Source organism: Melozone crissalis, unplaced genomic scaffold (assembly GCF_028551555.1).
Source record: "Melozone crissalis strain CALT ecotype California unplaced genomic scaffold, PUWL_Pcris_2 ptg000019l_1, whole genome shotgun sequence".
Lineage (NCBI taxonomy): Eukaryota > Metazoa > Chordata > Aves > Passeriformes > Passerellidae > Melozone > Melozone crissalis.
The window spans coordinates 21,483,056-21,502,875 of NW_026535797.1; the positions used below are offsets into that span (position 1 = coordinate 21,483,056).

The window sequence follows — 19,820 nt, forward strand, 5'->3', positions numbered from 1 at the left end:
ATTATAGGATTACTGATGACACCTGAGATTGAAGTGTTCAGTCACTGCCTTCTTTAATTATAATCATCTGTGCAATAGGTGTGTGCATTATAAAGGGTACATTTGCGTTCATTCTAAATCCCAAGCTGAAATTTTGCAACTTCTTTGTATTTATCTGATAATTTATGACCTAGGCAAAGGGACAAGCCTTGACTAGAGATGGTTTTTCATGTTTACAGCTAATGGGTTGCACTTCACCCTCGAATGCTTCTGTTTTCTAGCTCCTCAGTGGCAGACTTGTTAATAGATTTGGTCAGTAATATAGTACAGCCAAACTTTCTCAAATGCTTTTATTTTCAATATAAGATACCAGAGAGCATGGAATTTGAAATATGACAAGTTATGTAGAAGGAACTTCTTGACTGTTGCCATAAAACTTGGAAGTTGTCCTGTGCATTTAACAGTATGGAAAATCTATTTTGTGATTTATGAGTGCTGCTGATGGTGATTAAAAGTTAGTTAATTACAAGGGGAGGAAGATTAATAGATAGAGTGCCTAAATAGACTAATTTATAATCACTTCTTAAAAATGGTATTTCCTCAAAATCTGTTTGGATAATCATCACACTTTTTATATTAAATGATGTATGGCCACCTTTTTGTAGTTTTGGTAGAATTGCATTCTAAACTTAGAAACCTGAATGTAACTTTGTATTTCTGAGTATCCTTTTAGGTTGAATCTTGCAAGGTTGTTTTTAAAGCTATTTGTTTTGTCTTATCTAATAACTTTGCATGTAAATGTGTGTATTTCTGTACTGCCGATCTTGGATCAGTCGGTCTTGATTTCTGAAAGATCTCCTTAATTTATAGCTCCAGGATATAAAATTGTTTTGCTGGGGAAGATGTTTGTTGGTGAGGAGTTATTCTGCCTCTAGTGTGTGGCAGGCTTTGGCATGGCAGCCATGGAAGTCAGGCGGCTGCACTTCAAGTTCATGTGCACCCAAAATGCCAGAGTAAGAGAGGCTCTGAGTTGTGGCAAAAGAATTTAAAACTTGGCTTGCATGCACTCTGCATGGTTCCTTAAGGCAGAGTGAACTTGGATACTGTTGGAAGGTGTCTATTTAAGATGTCTTGATTTTTGCTCCTGAAATATCCTGTCCAGTGCATTGGGAACTCTGTTCCTGCTGATCCACTCCACTGGAGTTGATTTAGTAGGTGCTAGCATGCAGGAGGTTGTATTACTCCTAAGGAGTTTTAAGTAAATAAGTGAAAATGTAGTTCTGAATGTATATGGCTGTGAAATTTCTGTACCAAGCAGTAGGCTTTATATGAAGATACAGGTTTATGCTAACCTTTTGCCACAGTCATTGGCCAATAAAAATTCCTGTAACCCACATGTTATAGCATTTATTCTGAAATGTTCATCAGTGTCCAGGAGCTTGGAACAGACCCTGTACTGTGTTTTCTGGAATTTAATGGAAGTGATGTGGTCGCTTGTATGAAATTTAATACAACAGTACTGCAGTAGATGTAAAACTCAGACAAGTATGTCTGACTCAGCAAATGCAGTGTTCAGCATTTAATTAAGTCGTGATTGTCTTAATGAAGACTTACAGTGGAACAGACTAACTAAATAACTTGAAAAGTAGCTTTCTAGGAATCTGGGGCTTTATATGTAACTACAGAGAACTTTCAAATCTATAGGAAGAGTGTATAAAATAGTCTAAATGTGAGTGAGCCTCCACTATATATAGGGTTCTGCTTTGCTGTGTTATTGAATTTTCAGTGTCAGATTTGTGAGAGAATCTGTAAGGTTTATAATACCATGGAAACTCTTTCCTTCCCTATATTTGTGTGCATTTTGTAGCTATGGTGTTATTTTGGAATTATCTGAAAACAGTGAATATAAACAATTCTGTTAGGGAAAGAATGGCTTTTGCTAGCTGGAGTAAATAAAAAAGGTCTGTTTACAGAACAAGTTATTGTTTGCTTACAGATGCTTGAAATGCACAAAACTGTTGTCAAATTCAGCTTCCATGAGTATGGTCTGGAAGCAAGAAACAGGATCCAATCCATGTAGATCAATAGGGTTCAGTATGTGAGCCAGTTAAGCATTTAGGCCCTGCATTTGCATCAGGAATGTGTCTCTTTCAGTCTGGCAGTCACTTGAAGTTTCATATTTATAAATCTGAAGTTGTTTTACCTTTGATCAGGTTTGAGGAGGACAGATTAATAAAATGAATTGATTAATATTGACTGTTTGGGTATGGAAAAATTTTATATTCACCAGTAACCAGCTGCACTTTTGTTAGTAATTCTGTTGTACAGGTATAATAATGTGTGAAACATGAGTTTGAATTTATATTTAAAGACGTTTTTGAGGGGTAGAAGAAGAAAGAGGTTTAGGGCCAAAAGTATGTATTGTAGTACTCTATTATCTTCATAGTTGCAGAGGAATCTTTTTATGACATTGAAAATAATTTAGATTAGTGTATCAGTTCAGGATAGACTACACAAATATTTTTTCCTAGTTATAATTTACTCAAGTTTTTGAACATGATTTAAATGCAGGATGGCTAGAATAAACATATTAAAAAATGGGGTCCAGGACTTGTGTAATCATAGATGATTTTGTTATTTGTAGGATGCTTGCCATAGCTTTGTAAATATACTGGCATATTAACTAGTTTCAAATCTTTGCCATGAAACTGATGAATCTTCTACTTTACAAGATAACCCATGTATTGAGAATGATTTTTTTTTTCTCTTCTGTTTTTTGTTTTCCTTTGATTTGAAGTAATTTTGCAATTCTGTTAATGCCTTCAAAAGTTCTCATACTTCATGGCAGAAAAAACTAATACTTCAAATATATTTGTTTATTCATAATGCGACTCCTGTCTAAGTTTAATTTGTGAGACTTTAAAATGGTTTTATTTTTTTCATGTGTTCCCAGAATGAATAAACTCCTCATCAAGATGTTCTTTCTGGTTTCTTTAATGAGTTTTCATAGCCACTGAATTTTCTATTGGAGTGGTATTCCATAATAAGTTAAAAAAAAAAAAAAAAGTAAATAACTGTGAGTCAATGAAATGTTTTTCAATGTCATTTCTTTACGCAACTTTGTGCTGACAACCTGTTTATGTGAAGATGCCTCCTGTTACTTTTTCATTTCTGTTCCTAAGGGTTTGTATCAAAAATGCCTCTGTGCTGCAGGCCTGAAAATGAGAAGTGCTTTTGTGATGCCTTTTGGTTTTGTAGGGCACCTAAATATTAATGAAGGATGTAATACTTGTAACTTGGTTCTGATATCTTTGGTTTTGATTTTTAAGTTGTGTAATCAACATGGCAGGACACTTAGAGACAGGATACTGTAGGAATTGGAAGTAGTCAATAATTTATCTTTTATTGCTTGGGGTTTGGTTTTCTGTTTGTTTGGGCTTTCTAGTGCATGTGTAATCCGTGTAGAAATGATCTGGAGGCAGTTTGTTTTGGAGAGTGTTTTCAGATCCCTGACTGAATGGAAATTGTCCAACAGGTCAGTAGTAGGTTAAGTGTTGGGGTGATGGAATTTAGGAAAGCTAAATTCACTGACTGTTATGAGAAGCAGAAGGATTTTATGGTGACTTGTTTGGTGTGGGGTGGGGACTGACAAATGTTTCATATAAAATTACAAAGATTTTTCTGTACTCCAGCATCTATAGTATGAATGCATGTCTGAATGCATTTTTAGTTTTTAATGCTTCAGCATTAACTGTATTCTCTCCCTGCCTCTTGTTTTTTTTTTCTTTTTAAAGGTTGCAACAAACTTTCTTTTAAGGAGGTACCAGTGTCATCACAGATGAACCCCTTCTACGTTTCAGTAACAGTAACATAATTGGAAAGTTTCAGTGGGGAGGTATTTCTCTGCTTTTTCCGACTCCTCAGGGTGGATAATTTTGCCATGTGTCCAAGCAGCGTGTGGAATCCTTTCATTTGTGTTTGAGGTGTGAACAGCATCTGAAAGATCTGCTAAAAGGATAAGGAGGAACCTCTATGGGTAACTCTTGGCTGGAAACAATTACTGGTCAACCATGGTAAAACTTGCCAACCCTCTTTATACGGAGTGGATTCTGGAAGCTATACAAAAAGTTAAAAAGCAAAAGCAAAGGCCTTCTGAAGAGAGAATATGTCATGCTGTTTGTGCTTCCCATGGATTAGATAAGAAGACTGTTTCAGAACAGTTGGAACTTAGTGTTCAAGATGGTTCTATTCTTAAAGTCACTAACAAAGGTCTTGCATCCTACAAGGACCCAGATAATCCTGGACGGTTTTCATGTGTTAAACCTGGCACTATTCCTAAATCTGTTAAGGGATCCAGAGGAGCCTGTAATGAGCTTCGTAATGTGGATTGGAATAAACTCTTGAGAAGAGCAATTGAAGGGCTTCAAGAACCTAATGGCTCCTCCCTGAAAAACATAGAAAAGTATTTGAGAAGTCAAAATGACCTAGCAAGTATTTTCAATAATCCTGCCTTTCAGCAGAGGTTGCGGTTGGGGGCCAAACGTGCTGTGAACAATGGGAGGTTACTGAAGGATGGTCCCCAGTATAGAGTGAATTATGGCAGTTTGGAAAGCAAAGGAGCTCCAAAATACTCCAGCACCTTCCCAGCTTCCCTTCCACCTGTCAGCCTATTACCCCATGAAAAAGACCAGGTAAGTCTGAAAAATGTAATAATGAAAAAATATTCTTGTTATCCTTTGTTTATTTACCTAATACAAAAGGAATGATTCTTCTGTGCTTTATTTACATGTTTAATTGTATATGAATGGGTATATATGTCCCAGATTTATACAGAATCAGTTCTGATAAACATATTTTACTTGCCTCCCTATGTCCTGCCATTCTGCATTGGATAGTTTGCTTTGTGAATTTTCAGTAGATGAGCAGAGCAGCAGGGAAGAGTACAGCTGTATGCTCTGTTGTAGGTGTGAGATTGTTCTGTCTTGCCTGACAGACTGGTGTAGCTGAAATCTGCAGTGTGATTTGATTGTGGCCTTTTACCTTCATTTTCTGCTGGCATATACAGATTTTGTTGTAGTTTGATGGCCTGAGATGCCACTGATAGGACTCAGGATGTTTAAGACAGAATTATTATTTTTTAAATGATATTTGTATATAAATAGTGAGCTTTAAAATGTCTGTGAGTAGAAACTGGAGTTAATGTTAATATTCTAGGAACAGAAGTGAAGGTGTCAGAGTGACAATTTGAGCTGAACTGCAGTATCCTCCTTCTGTTTTACTTTTGTTGCACTCCTTACTTGGATTTATTTTTGCTATTACTTGAGTCTTGTTTTGAGGTTAATTGTTCAGGAGTTTCAGCCTTGGGGGAGAAAGGGCTATCAATTATTTTTTTTGTTTATGAAAGGATAGTGTCAAAGACATGTCTGCAGGCATTGTTTGATCATTTCCCATTTAGTATGGTGAAGTGTGTTTGGAATTTTCAGTTTTCTTTGGGAGAAGGAAAGTTACCTGTTGTAGTTGAAGTGACTTAGTTAAAATATTTCTAAGTTGGTGGTTTGGGGTTCTTTGTTTTCTTTTTTTGTTTTCCTCTTCTGACTGGTCAAGTTTCATGGCAGTTGTTTTGGACATGGAATAGTCCAGACAGCTTTGCTATTGTAGAGGTTCCACCAGTGTCTCCTGGAGGCAGCATGATGGTTTTCAGTGGTCTTTTTCCTTTGATGGCGAGATGCTGGGGGGTGCAGAGTAGAAAATGCTTGTGTTGCAATGATTTAGAGAGGTCTTCAGGAACAGTTGTTTGGGGAACCGTCCAAGGTGAGTAGTTGTAGCTTTATTTTTGTGAGCTTCTCTAAATGTATGTTAAATATGATTGCATTTGTGTAAGGATATCTATTTCTGTCAAATTGGACTTCTCGGGTGTTTGAGGGATGCATGGAGCTTCATGCTCTATAATCAGAATGGAAATTCAGAAGTGCTGCACACTGTGCAATTACTGCTGTAGCTGTACACTATAACCATTTAATTACTTGTAGTGGTAAAGCTGTCTAAGTACTTTGGGTTTCTACTGTAATTCTGATACTGTAATGACATGTAAAATTTGAGGGCTGGAGTACTGAGCAGCCCAAGTAACATGAATTTTGTAGAAACAAAATTCTCCCATGTTAGGCTACCTGCTGGGACTGGCAGCCTTTGCAAGGAATGTTAGTTGGGTCATGGTGCTGAAAAAGCCATTACTGCCATACTAAAATACTGGTATAAGGATAAATCTGTCTTCTAGAAGTTAGCCAAACAAATCTGTTCTCTAGCAAGTGCTTTGGCAAGAAATGAGCTTTCATTTGGGTGCCTCAAAACTAGCAGTGTGACTTGCGTGTTTAAAAACTGGCATACGGCTTTTCCTGACAAAAATAGTTTTGATGTGAGGTTGGTGAATCAGTAGTTCCATGTTACTGTAGTTTACCACTTAGTTGTGCTAAGTTACTGAGGTTACTGAGCAAATATATAGAGACTTGTTTTAAATATGGGATTTTTACTGTTCTTCACTATATATGGCTTTAAATACTTCAGGGACAGTTCTGAAAGTAAGTGTACATAAGTTGTCCCTGTCACTGGGATGTGACTGCATCTTCATTTGAAATCGATGTTAATTTGTGCATAAGCAGGGTGACATTGCAAGAGAACTGTTAGGCTATTATTATTGGAAGCATTTAAGTGACTGTTATGGGGCATGTCAAGATTATTTATTGAAATTAATACAATGAATGTATCCAACTGGCATCTCTTGGGAATGGCTAACATTTGACGAGATTGGCATATGTTAAAGTTTCTTTGGCACTTTCTATAGCTAGCACAAGTAAGAGATTATTTCTGTTGGGGTGGCTATTTTTGTATGTTTGTTTTGGTTTTTTTATTTTCAAATACTAGAGGTGATGTTCTAGTATGTTTTTTGCTGACTTTCCTGGAGGAAAAGAACAAATGTAAGGGTGCACAGAAATATGTTTTGATGATTGTGCAAATTTGAGTAATTTTGATTATCTTTCTTTCTTTAATGCATAATTTTTAGCAGCTCATCAGGATGAGGCAGAAGACTTGGTCCATTAGAAGTGCATTGGAGCTCTCCCTTTGTCAGTCTGAACATTCACACTCAGAGTACCAAATGCAGACTCTGAACCTTTCTTCCTGAGTAAAGGTGATCAGAAGAGATACAGTATGGCCTGTGTGGGGCATCGTGGTTGTGTTGTGTTGGGGTTGTTGTTGGCTTGTTTGGAGTTTTTTTGGTTGTTTGGTTTTGGGATTGGTGTTTTTGTTTGCTTGCTTCAATCACCCACCCAAAGCATCTGAGTATGTAGTGCACTGAGAAGATAAATACTGTTGAAATTCAGTGTCAGTGAATTCAGTTTTGCAGACCTGGAGCCTTGACTGTGTGACAGGAGTGTTGAGTGGTTTGCATTCTATGAATACTTGGAACAGGGAGCTGGAAGTGCCAAACATTTGTCTTAGTGGTGATGCTGTGGAGCTGCTTTTCTCATCCCTATTAACTGGGTGATCCAATTCAACTAGGTATAGTTCTCTTGTTTCATTAGATTCAGAAATAGCTGCAATTAGTTACAGAAATACAGCAGCCATGTTTCCTCCTGTTATCCATAGGCCTGGAAGAAAGGATTTGGATAAAAATGGTGTTTCAAGTGTTAGCCCGGCTTTTCTGGGTTTGGGCAAAGTTGTATCAACTCTTGAGTTACAGCAAGAGAAAAGATGCAGTGCAGCTGTTTAAATTTTCCCCTTCTCAATCCCTTTCCATTCCCCTGTGTGTGGAGGGTTGCTTTTCCATCTCTAAATGAAGAGATACAAGTACAAGGTTCATGAAAGATAGATCTTGTTGGAAGGTCAGGAGCTTTTGGCAGCTATATGGTGTCTAGGTGGTATATTTTAAGTGTCATGAGTAGTATATCTTATACAAAGGACTTTTCAGTTGTCTGAAGGATTCTGGTGGCATTGAGGTAAATGCTCACTTGGTGTCTGGACAGGTGACTTGAATCAATGCAATCAAAAGGTGCCAGATTTAGTGTTAACTGGGTGTGTGAAGGACAGCATCCAGCCAGAGATGGAGCTGCCTTAAAAGTGAAGGAAGACTGAGAACAGTGGTATCCTTCAGGATGAAGACTTGCAGTGTCTTTAAAAAAAAAAAAAAAAAAACTGGAAAAAAATCCTCCTCAAATAAAGAAACAAAAAGCCAAAAAAACTACATGCACAAGAAAGCAGAAAAATAATTCATTCTGTTGTGCAGCCGTTTGATCTCGTGCACTTCACTGTGTTGCAGTGCATATTTAAACAATTTAACTGCTCCTATGTGCTCTTCCTTATGCTCAAGAGTATCGTGCATAGATCCCCTCCCTTTTGCTTCACACCTTTTCTCACTAAGCATTTCCTGAAAAGGGCTGTATGAATATGTTAACCAGAAAATGCAGTGTAAAAACTGGTTACATAGTAGGGAAGGGTGTGAAGAGAGAGGAAAATTGAGTGATACTTAGCTTTTCAATAAGCCTTTGAAGCATTAAAATGCACTTCTGTAAATGCAGCAAAGTGGCATTTAAAACTTACAGTTTTAAGAACTTGAATGGTGTCAATTGTAGAATGGCAATATTGCTGATGTTTTCTCTGTTTTCTTTGTCACTTGGACAAGCACTAGGGAGGTTCTGCAGTTTGGGAGTTGCATGAAACCTAGTAAGTCTTGGGAGTTAGCCATCTGCTGAGCACAAGTGCTGTGTGACTATAAACGCAAAGAAAAATATTTGTAGGCTGTGTAGGCAGCTCTTTATTTGCTTATTTTTAGACATAATTTTAAAAGATAAATTGAGCTTTTAAAGATGAAGAGGGAGTGGCCATTGTAACGTTATCAGAGGGCTGTGGGAATGCATAGTGTATCTCAGCAGTTTAATCTTTGCCATGTTCAGAATAATTAGTACTTAAACTTCAAAGATATTGTTCAAACGAAGGTGGCTTGATGTTGGTTCTCCTCAATGCTCTCTTGAACAGCTCAGCTGTGATTTTCATCTGATTCTTGGCATGAAAAAATTTACTAATCTCTTTCACTTTCAGTTTGTCTTTCTAAGCTGACTTTCATGCAAAACTGAACTTGTTTTATTAATTTTTCTTACCCTGAACTCCTATCTAATTTTGTTTTCACTGGCCTATGTACATTTAGCTTTTCAAATGTAACTTGGCATGGGTTGAATTTCAGTTTTCTGGTATGTATCTTGTGCCAGTGCAGACACTGGGTGTTCCTCCTTCTGTCTTTCAGGCAAAGGGCCAATCTATAGCGAATTGCGTTTTTGGCATTCAGGCTCCTCCTTGCTCAGTTTTTCAGCTTCCTGCCTTCCTGTGGGTAGGCAGCAAGAGAGTGTTGGTTGAGATTTCTTGTTGCTTCTGTCCTCTAGATTTCCATTGTGCAGAAACAGTAAAGGGAGGCAGAAATGAATGCACAATGTGTCTTGCAGATGTACACATAAGGGGATATTTGTAATGCTGAGCTTTAGGAGCTGCCTTTGTGTGGCATCTGGGCTTCTGAGGGTGAGTCTGAGCACCAAAATACAGTGATGGAAAGTTGTCAGTCCATAAAATGCTGTTGTCTTAGGATGCAGCCTTTGTTTCTTTCCTCTCAACATCTTCATGGTGACAAAATACTGAGGAATGTTGGCATTACTTGGCAAACACAAAGTCTCATGTTTGTGTTTCTCATTATTTCAATTCACAAGTTATCTTTATTTCTTGGAAGGGTGGCCTACACCTTAACTGTGCGTAGATCTGGTCCTGGAAATTCCGAGATGATTGCTAGATTCTGCCGCTCTTGCATTTTGGGTTGTTTAACTTTTGGATTTGGAATGATTTTTTTGGTGGGTTTTGTTGTTGATGTTTGTTTTATTTTTGAGGATTTTGTCTTGTGTGTGTGTAGTGGTTTATATTTTTGTTTTGTTCCCAAACCTGTAGCTTCTGAAATGCTAAAAGTGCCAACTCTGTGCATAAGCCAAGGGAACAGTTAGATCCTTTTAACACCTGAGATACCTGAGCTTACCAGAAATTGAAGTGGAAAATTCTCATCATCCCATATTGTGGAGAAAAAACTCAAACCACTGTACAGATGGATATATATGGCTTTAGGGGCTTATTTTTATGTGTTTTACAATTCAGCATGTTTGGACCAACCCAAGAAGCATATTTGTAAAAGTTGTCTTGAATTGTACAGTGGGAAGTTAAATACTGCTATTTCCTGAGTTAGATTGGTCTGTTCCTTTGTAAAGCAGGGTAGAGGTTAGTTTGCAATTTCTGATGTGACTTATTTTCTGCAAATAGGGTGATATTTGCAGTGGCCTGTAGATCTGAGGGAAGACCCTACTCATTGTTTTTTTTCTCCCCTAAGCAAGATATTCTGAGTATAGTTCTGCATGATGGGCACGTGGTTCTTGTTTATTGCAAGGAGTGATTCCAAACCTTATACTGCATGCTAAAATGTGATTCTTTTTGTTGTTTCCCTTTGAAATTAATAAGTGTGGGGTTCTGCAATGAGTCCTGTATTGAAACTGACAGCAGCGAGTTAAAGAAATCCTGTGTAATTCCAGCAGTTCTATTGGTGTTCATTCATCTATGCTATTTTCTGTGAACTCCTCTCTCTTAACTGGGAGTGACGTTGAATTCCTAAATTATGGTTAGCGGTTTTACTCTTTGCATTTTTCCTCCCAGACTAATTTTTCTTCAACTAGTTAATGCACAGGTATATCCTTCATCAAAATTCCTTCTAAAACAATACCAGTAGGCTGCTTTAGAAATAAGGAGAGCTACATAGCATAATTTCTCAGTGCTGTTTTCTTATCTGTTCAAAGTGTCTTTGCTCTTCAGTGTTCAATAGTAGTGATGGTCTTGACTCTTGGGTATTTTTTCTGTGTCAGTTGAAATGTGATAGCAGTTCCATGTTGTTTCTTATTGCTGCAGGAACTTTATTGTAAAATGCGATGAAAAAGCTTGATAACTTGCAGTTGAAGTTGTCTGCTATTTTTGACATATTTTTTTTTTCAAGAAAGATATCAGGTATAGATTAACTGCAGTTTTCCAGTTTGGTAGTTGTAAATGGCATAAGACTCTCACTTTTGAAAGAATTTCAAGCTAGCATTAAGAAAAGACTGGTAAAAACTCCAAAGTTTTCTTTACAACTTTAAATCCATTTATGGTCCTGTTAGCACCTTGGTTCTCTGTGTTCAGGACTATGTTTGCCTGGGTGTAAGGACAGAACCATGATTTAAGGGCCTGTTTCAAGCCAGGACACTAGCACTGTATGGAACCAGGTGGATGGAGTGCTGCTGTGTACTGGAGCAACAGTATTAGGGCTCAGATGGTGGCTGTAGAATTTTGAATATAATGGCATGTCAGATCAGGCATCTCTTAGCTAGCAGATCCACTGCTGTCCTTTGTGGTTACCTGGTAAGGGACAAATCAGCCTTTAAACTAGTGTGATTTCCTTCAGTTGCAAAATTACTTGTATTTATTGTTGCTTTTCCCAATCTGCTTGTATCCCTCATTGAGGAATATTATTACTGGTGTCACATGGATCTTTTTGTGGGTTTTTTTCCCTCTCCAGGTTCTTTGTGAAGAGCTCAAAGTTTTGAATTTGCAGGCACAGCCAGCCTTCTTGAAATGAAAGGGTGTGACCTGTTATAGGGATGCCTGTGCAGGCAACTCCAAGGCTGCTGGGCTTAGTTCCAGGTCTGCGTGGATTATTTGGACTTCAGGTTGTGCTGTAGATAAGATGTTACATAAGGAAAAATCCCATGTGATGAGGGAAACTGCAGGCTTGTAACCTGTCTACTCTTATGCCTTGTCACTGCAGTACTAGCTGCAAATATGCATGAATTTCTGCTTTGTCAAGTTTTTTTGTGTCTAGAGGGGCAGAGTCCCATTTTTCTACCCTCGTGGTTGTGGTGGTACAGTCCAGCAGTTACCAATTAAAGCAGTTCTAGGTGGCATAGACTTGAGACTTCTGGTTTTAATTACAAGCAGGACTCTGGCACAGGAAAAAAGCTGTGTATGATCTCAGCAGAGGTGTCTGGTAGGCATGGCTGATGTCTCCTCATCTCAGAATAGGAGCAGAGCTAGCTTAAGCTGTGGTAAATTTGCCACACGTTTTCCACGTGCTCTCCAGGAGTTAATTTCATCACTGGTGGCATTTTGAAGTTGGCTTCAATTTCACATCTGTTTTTTCCAAAATAGTGCTGATGAGTGACTGTAGTTTTAAGAACTAATTTTTATGTAATGTCCATGTATCCATGGCAACACTAACTAGCAGTGTTTGCATTTGGCTCAATAAAAGACAAATGTCAGTGGCACCTGTGTTTCAGATATAGAGTACAGGCAGTTCTTAACTAATGAGTAAGTAGAACCATAGAATTATTTAGGGTGGAAAAGACCTCAAAGATCAGTGAGTGCCACTGTTAACCTAGCACTGCCATGTTCACCCTTCAGCCATGTTCCTAAGGGCTGCTTCTGCATGTTTTGTGAATGCTTCCAGGGATAGTGATTCCAGCACTTCCCGATGCAGCAGGAAGTATTTACATGTAGCAGTTGAAAGCAGTGCAGTCAAGATAAAATTTCCATACATGTGTGAGACTGTTGTGTTTAAGCACCTCTTTCAGAACTATCTGTTGGATGGTTATAGTGAAGATGGAGACTGCTGTTTTTCAGATGGCAAAATAACGAGAGGTAACTGGTGTAAGTCGCATCAAGGGAAATTGAAGATAGATGAAGGAGAAAATCTTTTAAAATGAGGATGGAGAGACATGGAACAGGGACTCAGAGTAGGTACAGAATCTCCATCCTCAGAGGTGACCAGAGCTGGATAGGCAATGGCCTGAGCAACCTGATTGGTAAAAATGTGATAATACTTACTTGCAAGTAGTGTGAAATTCTTTAAAATGTTTAGCATTAGTGGATAATGAGCAGTAGTTAGAAAAGACTTCATAGAAAAATACAGTTAAGGCTGATGAAAAAGTCAGTGTTTGAGTCTGCAAAGATTAGGACCAAAGTAAGCTCTGTTATGATCATTGAACTTAATAGTAGCTAGTTAGCAAGTTCTATGCTTATGAAGGCTGCTGTATCACTCCCTTCTATTCCAAATTTAAAGATACTCAGCTTTCATGTCCTACTTTGATTTTTCCCTCTTGACCTCTGAATGCTAGTATGCCTGCTGTAGGAGTTGGTTTAACAAAAATCTGTTCATGGTAGAGGAAGCAGACAGTGCATTGACTCCTGCAAGTAAGTATTTGGTTATCAGTCAGTTTATAAAGATAAACACAGAGGTTAATGTAATAAACAATGGGGTTATACATAAACATGGTATTTTCCAATCTGAATATTTTTGCTCTGCCTTGAACTGTCTAGCTCTCTTCCCTTTGCTCTTTATCCAGTTGTAAAGGCTGAATGTCACAAAAAACTTACTAATGCTGTTTTGCAAATATTAATCTCCTTTAATATTGAAAAATTGTGTAATAAACCAAGTGTATTTATTTTTATGTGTTTGGCATGCATTCTGCTGATCTAGCAAAGGAGGCTTTTGGATGTTACAGATGTTTTCTGAAGGTCTGAAATTTATAGATAAATCAGTGAATCAAGAAATGCCTCAAGCCACATGCAGGATGGGTTCTCAAGGCAGCAGCACGTGCTGAGTCCCTGTAGGATGCTCTGTTACTGTGCCTGTACATGTATGTTTTAGCTCCATGCAAAGTGGGGCTCATGCTCTCCTGGAAGCCAATGACTGTGGCTCAGTCAAAGAATGCTCCTGTTGGCTCACTTGACTGGCTTGTCTGCCATGCACTTAAGGAAGGACTTCCTGGTACTTGTGTTCAGTAAGTTCTGTGCTTTGCCATTGGGAGTTTTTGTGACAATGGGCAGTTGTTTTTGCTTTATGAATTTGTGCACTATATTTAAAAACCAGTGACTAGCTGCTCTTCTTGCAGGCATGTTTTTAGTCTGTCAGTGGAGAGTTGCAGGAGTCTTTTCTGATCTGAACATGAGATGGGTGGTAGGAGTCTTTTATTTGAATTAATAGCCCACTGCAGGAATCTTTCCTCTGTGTTCCCAACTTCCTCTACTGCTGTGAATTCAGGATGATAGCTCAATTCTGACTGTGAATTCAAGTAAATAGATGTGGTTTTATTCAGCCTAGGATTGACAGATTTTGTTTTATGTCTTCTGGAAAATACTAGTGATGGAAGAAAGCAAAACTACTCATTATCTGCTAACATGAACCAGAATCTGAATGATTTATGTTTCTTTCTCAATATTGTCTTTGGATGTGTTTTGAAGAGGCCTCTGCATGACTTGTTTTCTAGAGAAGAGCTTGTAATATAGCTGAGAACAAGCTCTTTTCCATTTCCTGATATCCGTCTGGTGCTAAAATTCTAATTTGCTTGATGTTTTGCTAATGCAAATGAGTTTTGCTAAAACAAGTGTATTTCTAATTTTATCAGAGGTTTTGTATGGAATTTACTTATAAAGATTAGTGCTTTAAAATTTTGTATTTGCTCTCATGTAGCAGGGAAGGAAACATAAAATAGTTTTAGTAACTAAGTGGTATTAGCATCTAATATCTTATTTTGCTTTCCTAAAAATATTTATCTTTGTTTTAGTGGTCTTCTGTCTTAGCTTTCAGTTTCTGACAGCAACCTTAATAGCAAATTCCTTCCTTTCCCCACAACACATGCATGTTTCCTTCACTGTTACTGATACTGTGAAACCAGCAGCTTCAAATAAGGCTAGCTTTTGTCTTTTATGTGCACAGCTAGAATGATTTCCATTGTTATTGCTTTCTTAGGGCATGACAACTTGACTTTTTCTTATTTAAGATATGTATTTAATAAATTTTACCAATTAGAGTAGACATCTGTTTGGAGATCAGCAGCAATCAAAATCACTTGTGAAGAAATTGTTGGCTCGTGATGCATCTAAAATATTTCTGGAAGTTCAGCTTCTTTTAGCTGTTGCTAAGAGATAAATTTTCATTGACATGAGTGATGTGAGGACATGTCAGCATGCTACCAGTTGTTTTATAGGCAGTCAGCTCTGCCGCCTTGCAGATGGTTGGAAAGCTCTTGGTAGAGGATAAATGTGTGCTGATTATCTCATTGAATTAAGGTAACCTTTTGTTGTTCATTGAATTCTGCAGAGCAGGCACTGAGCAGCTGCTCTGCTGTTGCATTCTGGATTTAGTGAATACAAAGATTATGATAAAAGGTGTTTAGTCCTGTTCTAGGTACTGTAAGAATTTCTTATTTCGTACTACCTTTTAAGTGTTGGTTTTTACTGGATTGGTTAGTGTGTTCAACATGTTAACTAAACTGAGTTTTTCAACTTTGTTGTCACCACATGCTTATTGATATTTTCAAACTTTGAAAGCTCTGCATTTCTTCAGGTGCTGCCAAGGGAACAACCTCTTGTTTCTGTCTGATTAGACCTCCCTCCAATATAGTTTAAGCAATCTGATGATTGTCAAATTCTTAAATATATTTACTTTAGATTACATTTCTGAGTGTACACCTAATCTATGGGAGTATATTTAAAGGTCATAGTTCACTGTCATGTTAAAGCTTCCATGTAGACTTGTTTTCCCCATCCTTTAGAAAACAAATTAGTACACAGAATTTTATTAAGGACTGTTTTGATGATTTGGAGTATTTAATTTCTAGAATGACTTTGGAAAGGGGTTGGGGAAGGAATTGTAGCATTCCCCAGACCAAGCTTAAAGTACTTGGATTGCAGAAAACATTTCTGGATTGTTGGTGCCTACACACTTTTTCATAAAACAGTCAAGGTCTTCAGATCAGTATAGCTTTGTCCAAGAAAATTCTGTTTTGTAAGGATCAGAAAGTGAGTTATTCTCAGAATATTTCAATTACTTCATAAATTCAGTGGGTAAAATATAAATCAAATAAGGTATTGTTCTGTTAGCTATATATAAAGGAGTGTGCTTATGTACCTTGCTAAATAGAAGGGGATAATAGACACTTCTTCATATAGACTCTATGTCTAAGGGTTGGTGTCTAAGGCATGTTATAGAGAAATGTTTCTCAGATCCAGTTTAGGCTCATCTTCCCTGCCCTGTTTAGATGTCACTTTGACTTCATTCCTGAAAGCTTTGGAGGTTCATTTATTTTATCAAGTATATAATGTTCTGCAGGGTTGTTAGGTTTCCTTTCAGCCCACATCATACACGGATTGGACTTTGACCAATAAACAGTTGACCATCTTCCATGCAGTTTCAGGAAGTGTTGTTGGGCTGCTTCTGTAGAAACTATATTGTACAAAAACTAGAAATTCTGTTTTAATGCTAGGATTAAAATGAAAAGAATCTATGTTAAATGAATTTTGTTACATAAAGCTTTAACACAATGGGATAGGATATTCTCAAACCCAGGAACTGAAGTAGTTTTTTTCTGCTGTAGAAATACCACAGTCAAATGATGCTCCTTTGAAATTAGGTAAAAAGGAAGCAACTTCATATTTGTTTCATTACCCCCAATATATTTTTGCCCTAATAAGTAAATTGGTTTCCATTTCTGAAGACAGTGCTAAGACACTTAGTGAAATACATTCCATCATAAATGTTCAAAATAGCTTCTCAGACTGAAGAAATTGCTCTTCTCCTGTACCTAGTGGAGTTTTTATGGATTTTTTTTCTTTGCCTTTTAGTTTACTGAAATGCTGACATCTAACTCCAGTACATTTCCAATAGTTCCTTTCTACCTCTGCTTCCTATCAAACAGATTTCTTTTGTCACCTGGTTTGTATTTTGAATTAATTATAAAAATCTGAGCTATTGTCATAGCTTTAAAGAATGGTCTGCTTAGAATCTCTTAAGATTGCCTCAGTGTTAAAACTAACAATTGCATAATATTATATATGAAAACTAAGCCTTTAATCTCTTAGCAACCTTCCTTAGAACGTATTGCATGACTAAGGTAAACTGATACTAATTCTCTCTTTAGGCAAAGCAGACCAAAATATAATAGCTCCTGCAGTGGTATCTTTCACTTGTGAGGGACTGTGGCTTTGTTGGAGATAAGGATGATTATAAGGCAGGTTGCATGATGACCTCAAAAGTACAGCTTCCAGTATCAGAGTTGAACAGGGCAGCTCCTGACACAGCCTGGGTTACAGCTCTGCTGTTCCTTGCTGCTCTTACAGTCTAGCCCAAAATGGCCCAGATAAGCTTTGTGTATACTTCTAACAACTTGGAACTCAGTTATGTGATCTAGCAGTCACCTTCACCTCTAATCTTTTTAAGGCCTGTAATCAAGGGTGTTTGCTTTTGGATAGCTTTTTAAAATATTGCAAAATGCTGCAGTTGGATAAAAAGCCCTTGAGTTTGTAATTTTAAATTTAAACTGTTTTCTTGGAATGAGTTTCACTGGGAGGAGGTACCACAGGCAATATTGCATATTGCTATATATCACTCTTCATTGAAAATGAGCTGTTAGACCATAAAGCCAGTAAGGGAGTAATTAAATTCTTAATTGGGGCTGATATTAGCAGAGGTACAATGACAACTGTTTTGATTCGAACAAAACAGCAACAGGGAAGCATGACTTAGAACTGCCTTCCAAACCAAGGCAGCAGCTCTTGCTTGTTAAGAGCTCTGTGAAGTTGTATTTGTTCTGCTATATTCTGTTGATATGCTGACTTATCTATACAAGTACAAATATCACTTGTCCTAAGAGTTTTTAACATAGTGTTATGAGAAAGCAATGTTTATATTTTATTGGCACTTATAATGCTTTTGTATTCACAAACCTGTAAATAATTAGTCTACAAAAGTTTTTTCTTAGTAGATCTATTAAATTCCATCACAGCTCTATTTGATCCAGCTTATGCCATCAGTACTTACTCCTGCTGTGTAAGGAGGAGTAAGTACAGATGGCATAAGTACCACAAAAGGGAGGCTTGGTATTTATGCTCTATGCTTGTTTTTTTGTTTCTCAGATGTGCTTTTTCAGGCTTGTCCAAGAGTAGCATAACCTAGAACGGATAACCCACCTGGTGAAAACAATAGCAAAACATGGAGGGGTTTTGTTTTGATTTTAAAAAAGTATTTTTTAAAAATATATGTTTTGCTAATTTAGCAGAAATAAATTGAAGGTATTTTTTTTTGTGAATCATGTTGGTTGACTAGTAGCTTCCATTGAGGGTACTGACAAGTGTCCTGTTAGGAAAGTAAGAGGCAGTAATGTATAATCTGTATAAAACCTGTTCACATGACATACAATTTAGCTACTTTCTCTGGGTTAGTTTGCCCAAAATTTCCAGTTTGTATTCAGACTCTGTACTTCCTGGGTGATACCAATATCAGTAAAAACAGTATACTGTGGGGTTTGTTACTTTTGTTTTGCTTTGAATGCTTCTCAAGAGTGTTAATTAGGAAGTCAGTAATACAAATATCTCAAGTGATGGAAGAAGCCCAAATGTTATGTCAAAATGGACAGATTTCCTTCTTCTAAACTTGTAACTTTGAAGACTTGAAGCTGAGCAGTGGTTCTGTGTACAGCTGTTTCTGAACTGCTCCCATGAGGGAACCTTAACTGATAAGATCTTAACATAGGTTTTGTGGTTTGACTGCTCATAATTAGGGGAAGGAAAAAGCCGACTATGATTTGAGTTTGCCATTGTGGTATAGGACACAGTATAGTTCATGCTGTTTCCTGTCATGCAATAATCTCTATTAGGTTTTTTTCCAGAGTTTAATAGTTTTATATTTAGCCTAGAATTATTTGGGAAAATGAGGCACATATATGGGAAGTGTTGGACCGTTCATCTGCTGGAGTAAAAAAATGGGGGTTTTTTTCACCTGTTTCATTGGCCCTACCTTTTTCCATGCACCTACCTGCCTTCCACCATCAGTTCACACAGCTCAAAAACATAGCTGGTTTGAGGTCCTGACTCAGTGTGCGTATTTTTTGACTGATGTAAAATTGAGTAGAAAATGCAGGCTTTAGGTGCTGTTTATGTTTCCAAAGTCTGAAGTCAGGACTCATCAATCCCTTCCCAAGGTTTTTGTGCTTCAGGATCTGCAGTGCTGGTATAGCAGCGCAGGTGAAGCTCAAGAATAGCTGTCTAGTGTGTTGGCTCAAGAGCTCAAGCTTTTATAGCTGGATTAAAATAATCTTTCTTTGGTCATGACTTGTAACACTGGATTAAATTCTGACTAAATTAAATAGATAATCCATTAGAGTAGAATCAAAAGACCCAGTGAATGCAGTGAAGACAGTTTTTAAGAGCTTAATTTAATGTTTAATTATCCTGACTTGGGAGAAGATTCTGTCTTGAGAGGTATGATGCAGATGCTCTGTTTGAAGATGGGAAGCTTCTTACCTAGATTATAGGCAAGCACTGTTCTGCAAAGAAATAAAGAATGATGGAATTTTGTTATTAGCACGTTATTTGGAATTGAGTAGCCTCGTTTATGCTGCAGAAGCACTTCTCTAGTACTGCAGTTTTCTTCTGTATAATGTCTGAAATGTACCTGATTTAAGAAGATCCTGACTCTCCTCCATGATACAACAAGTTTAAAAGTCACCTTTCTATACAGAGGACCACACTGTTATCCTCAGCTTTATTAATATTTGAACGTAGCTAATGGATGTTCAGAATGAGCTTGGAATTCATTTTGTGGTCACTGATTACAGGACTGCAAAGACTAGCCTCACCAGCTGCCCATTCCATGTCTAAGAAATACATTTCTCTTGAGGTTGGTTTATTTGAATTTTTGTCTTGAACAGAAATATTAAAATATTTTTCATGAAGCGCTACAGACT

At 37.4% G+C, this 19,820-nt stretch overlaps 1 protein-coding gene across 3 annotated transcripts in view; it reads left to right on the plus strand.

The window, feature by feature from the left end:
• The window catches only part of KAT6B (lysine acetyltransferase 6B), a 101,285-nt gene that overhangs the window by 3,214 nt on the left and 78,251 nt on the right, over positions 1 to 19,820 (plus strand). For all 3 annotated transcript variants that reach the window (XM_054276969.1, XM_054276968.1, XM_054276970.1), the window contains exon 2: positions 3,774 to 4,670. In XM_054276969.1, the coding sequence (XP_054132944.1) occupies positions 4,050 to 4,670 (621 nt within the window). In that variant the 5' untranslated portion in view covers positions 3,774 to 4,049. The remainder of the gene's footprint in view (positions 1 to 3,773; positions 4,671 to 19,820) is intronic.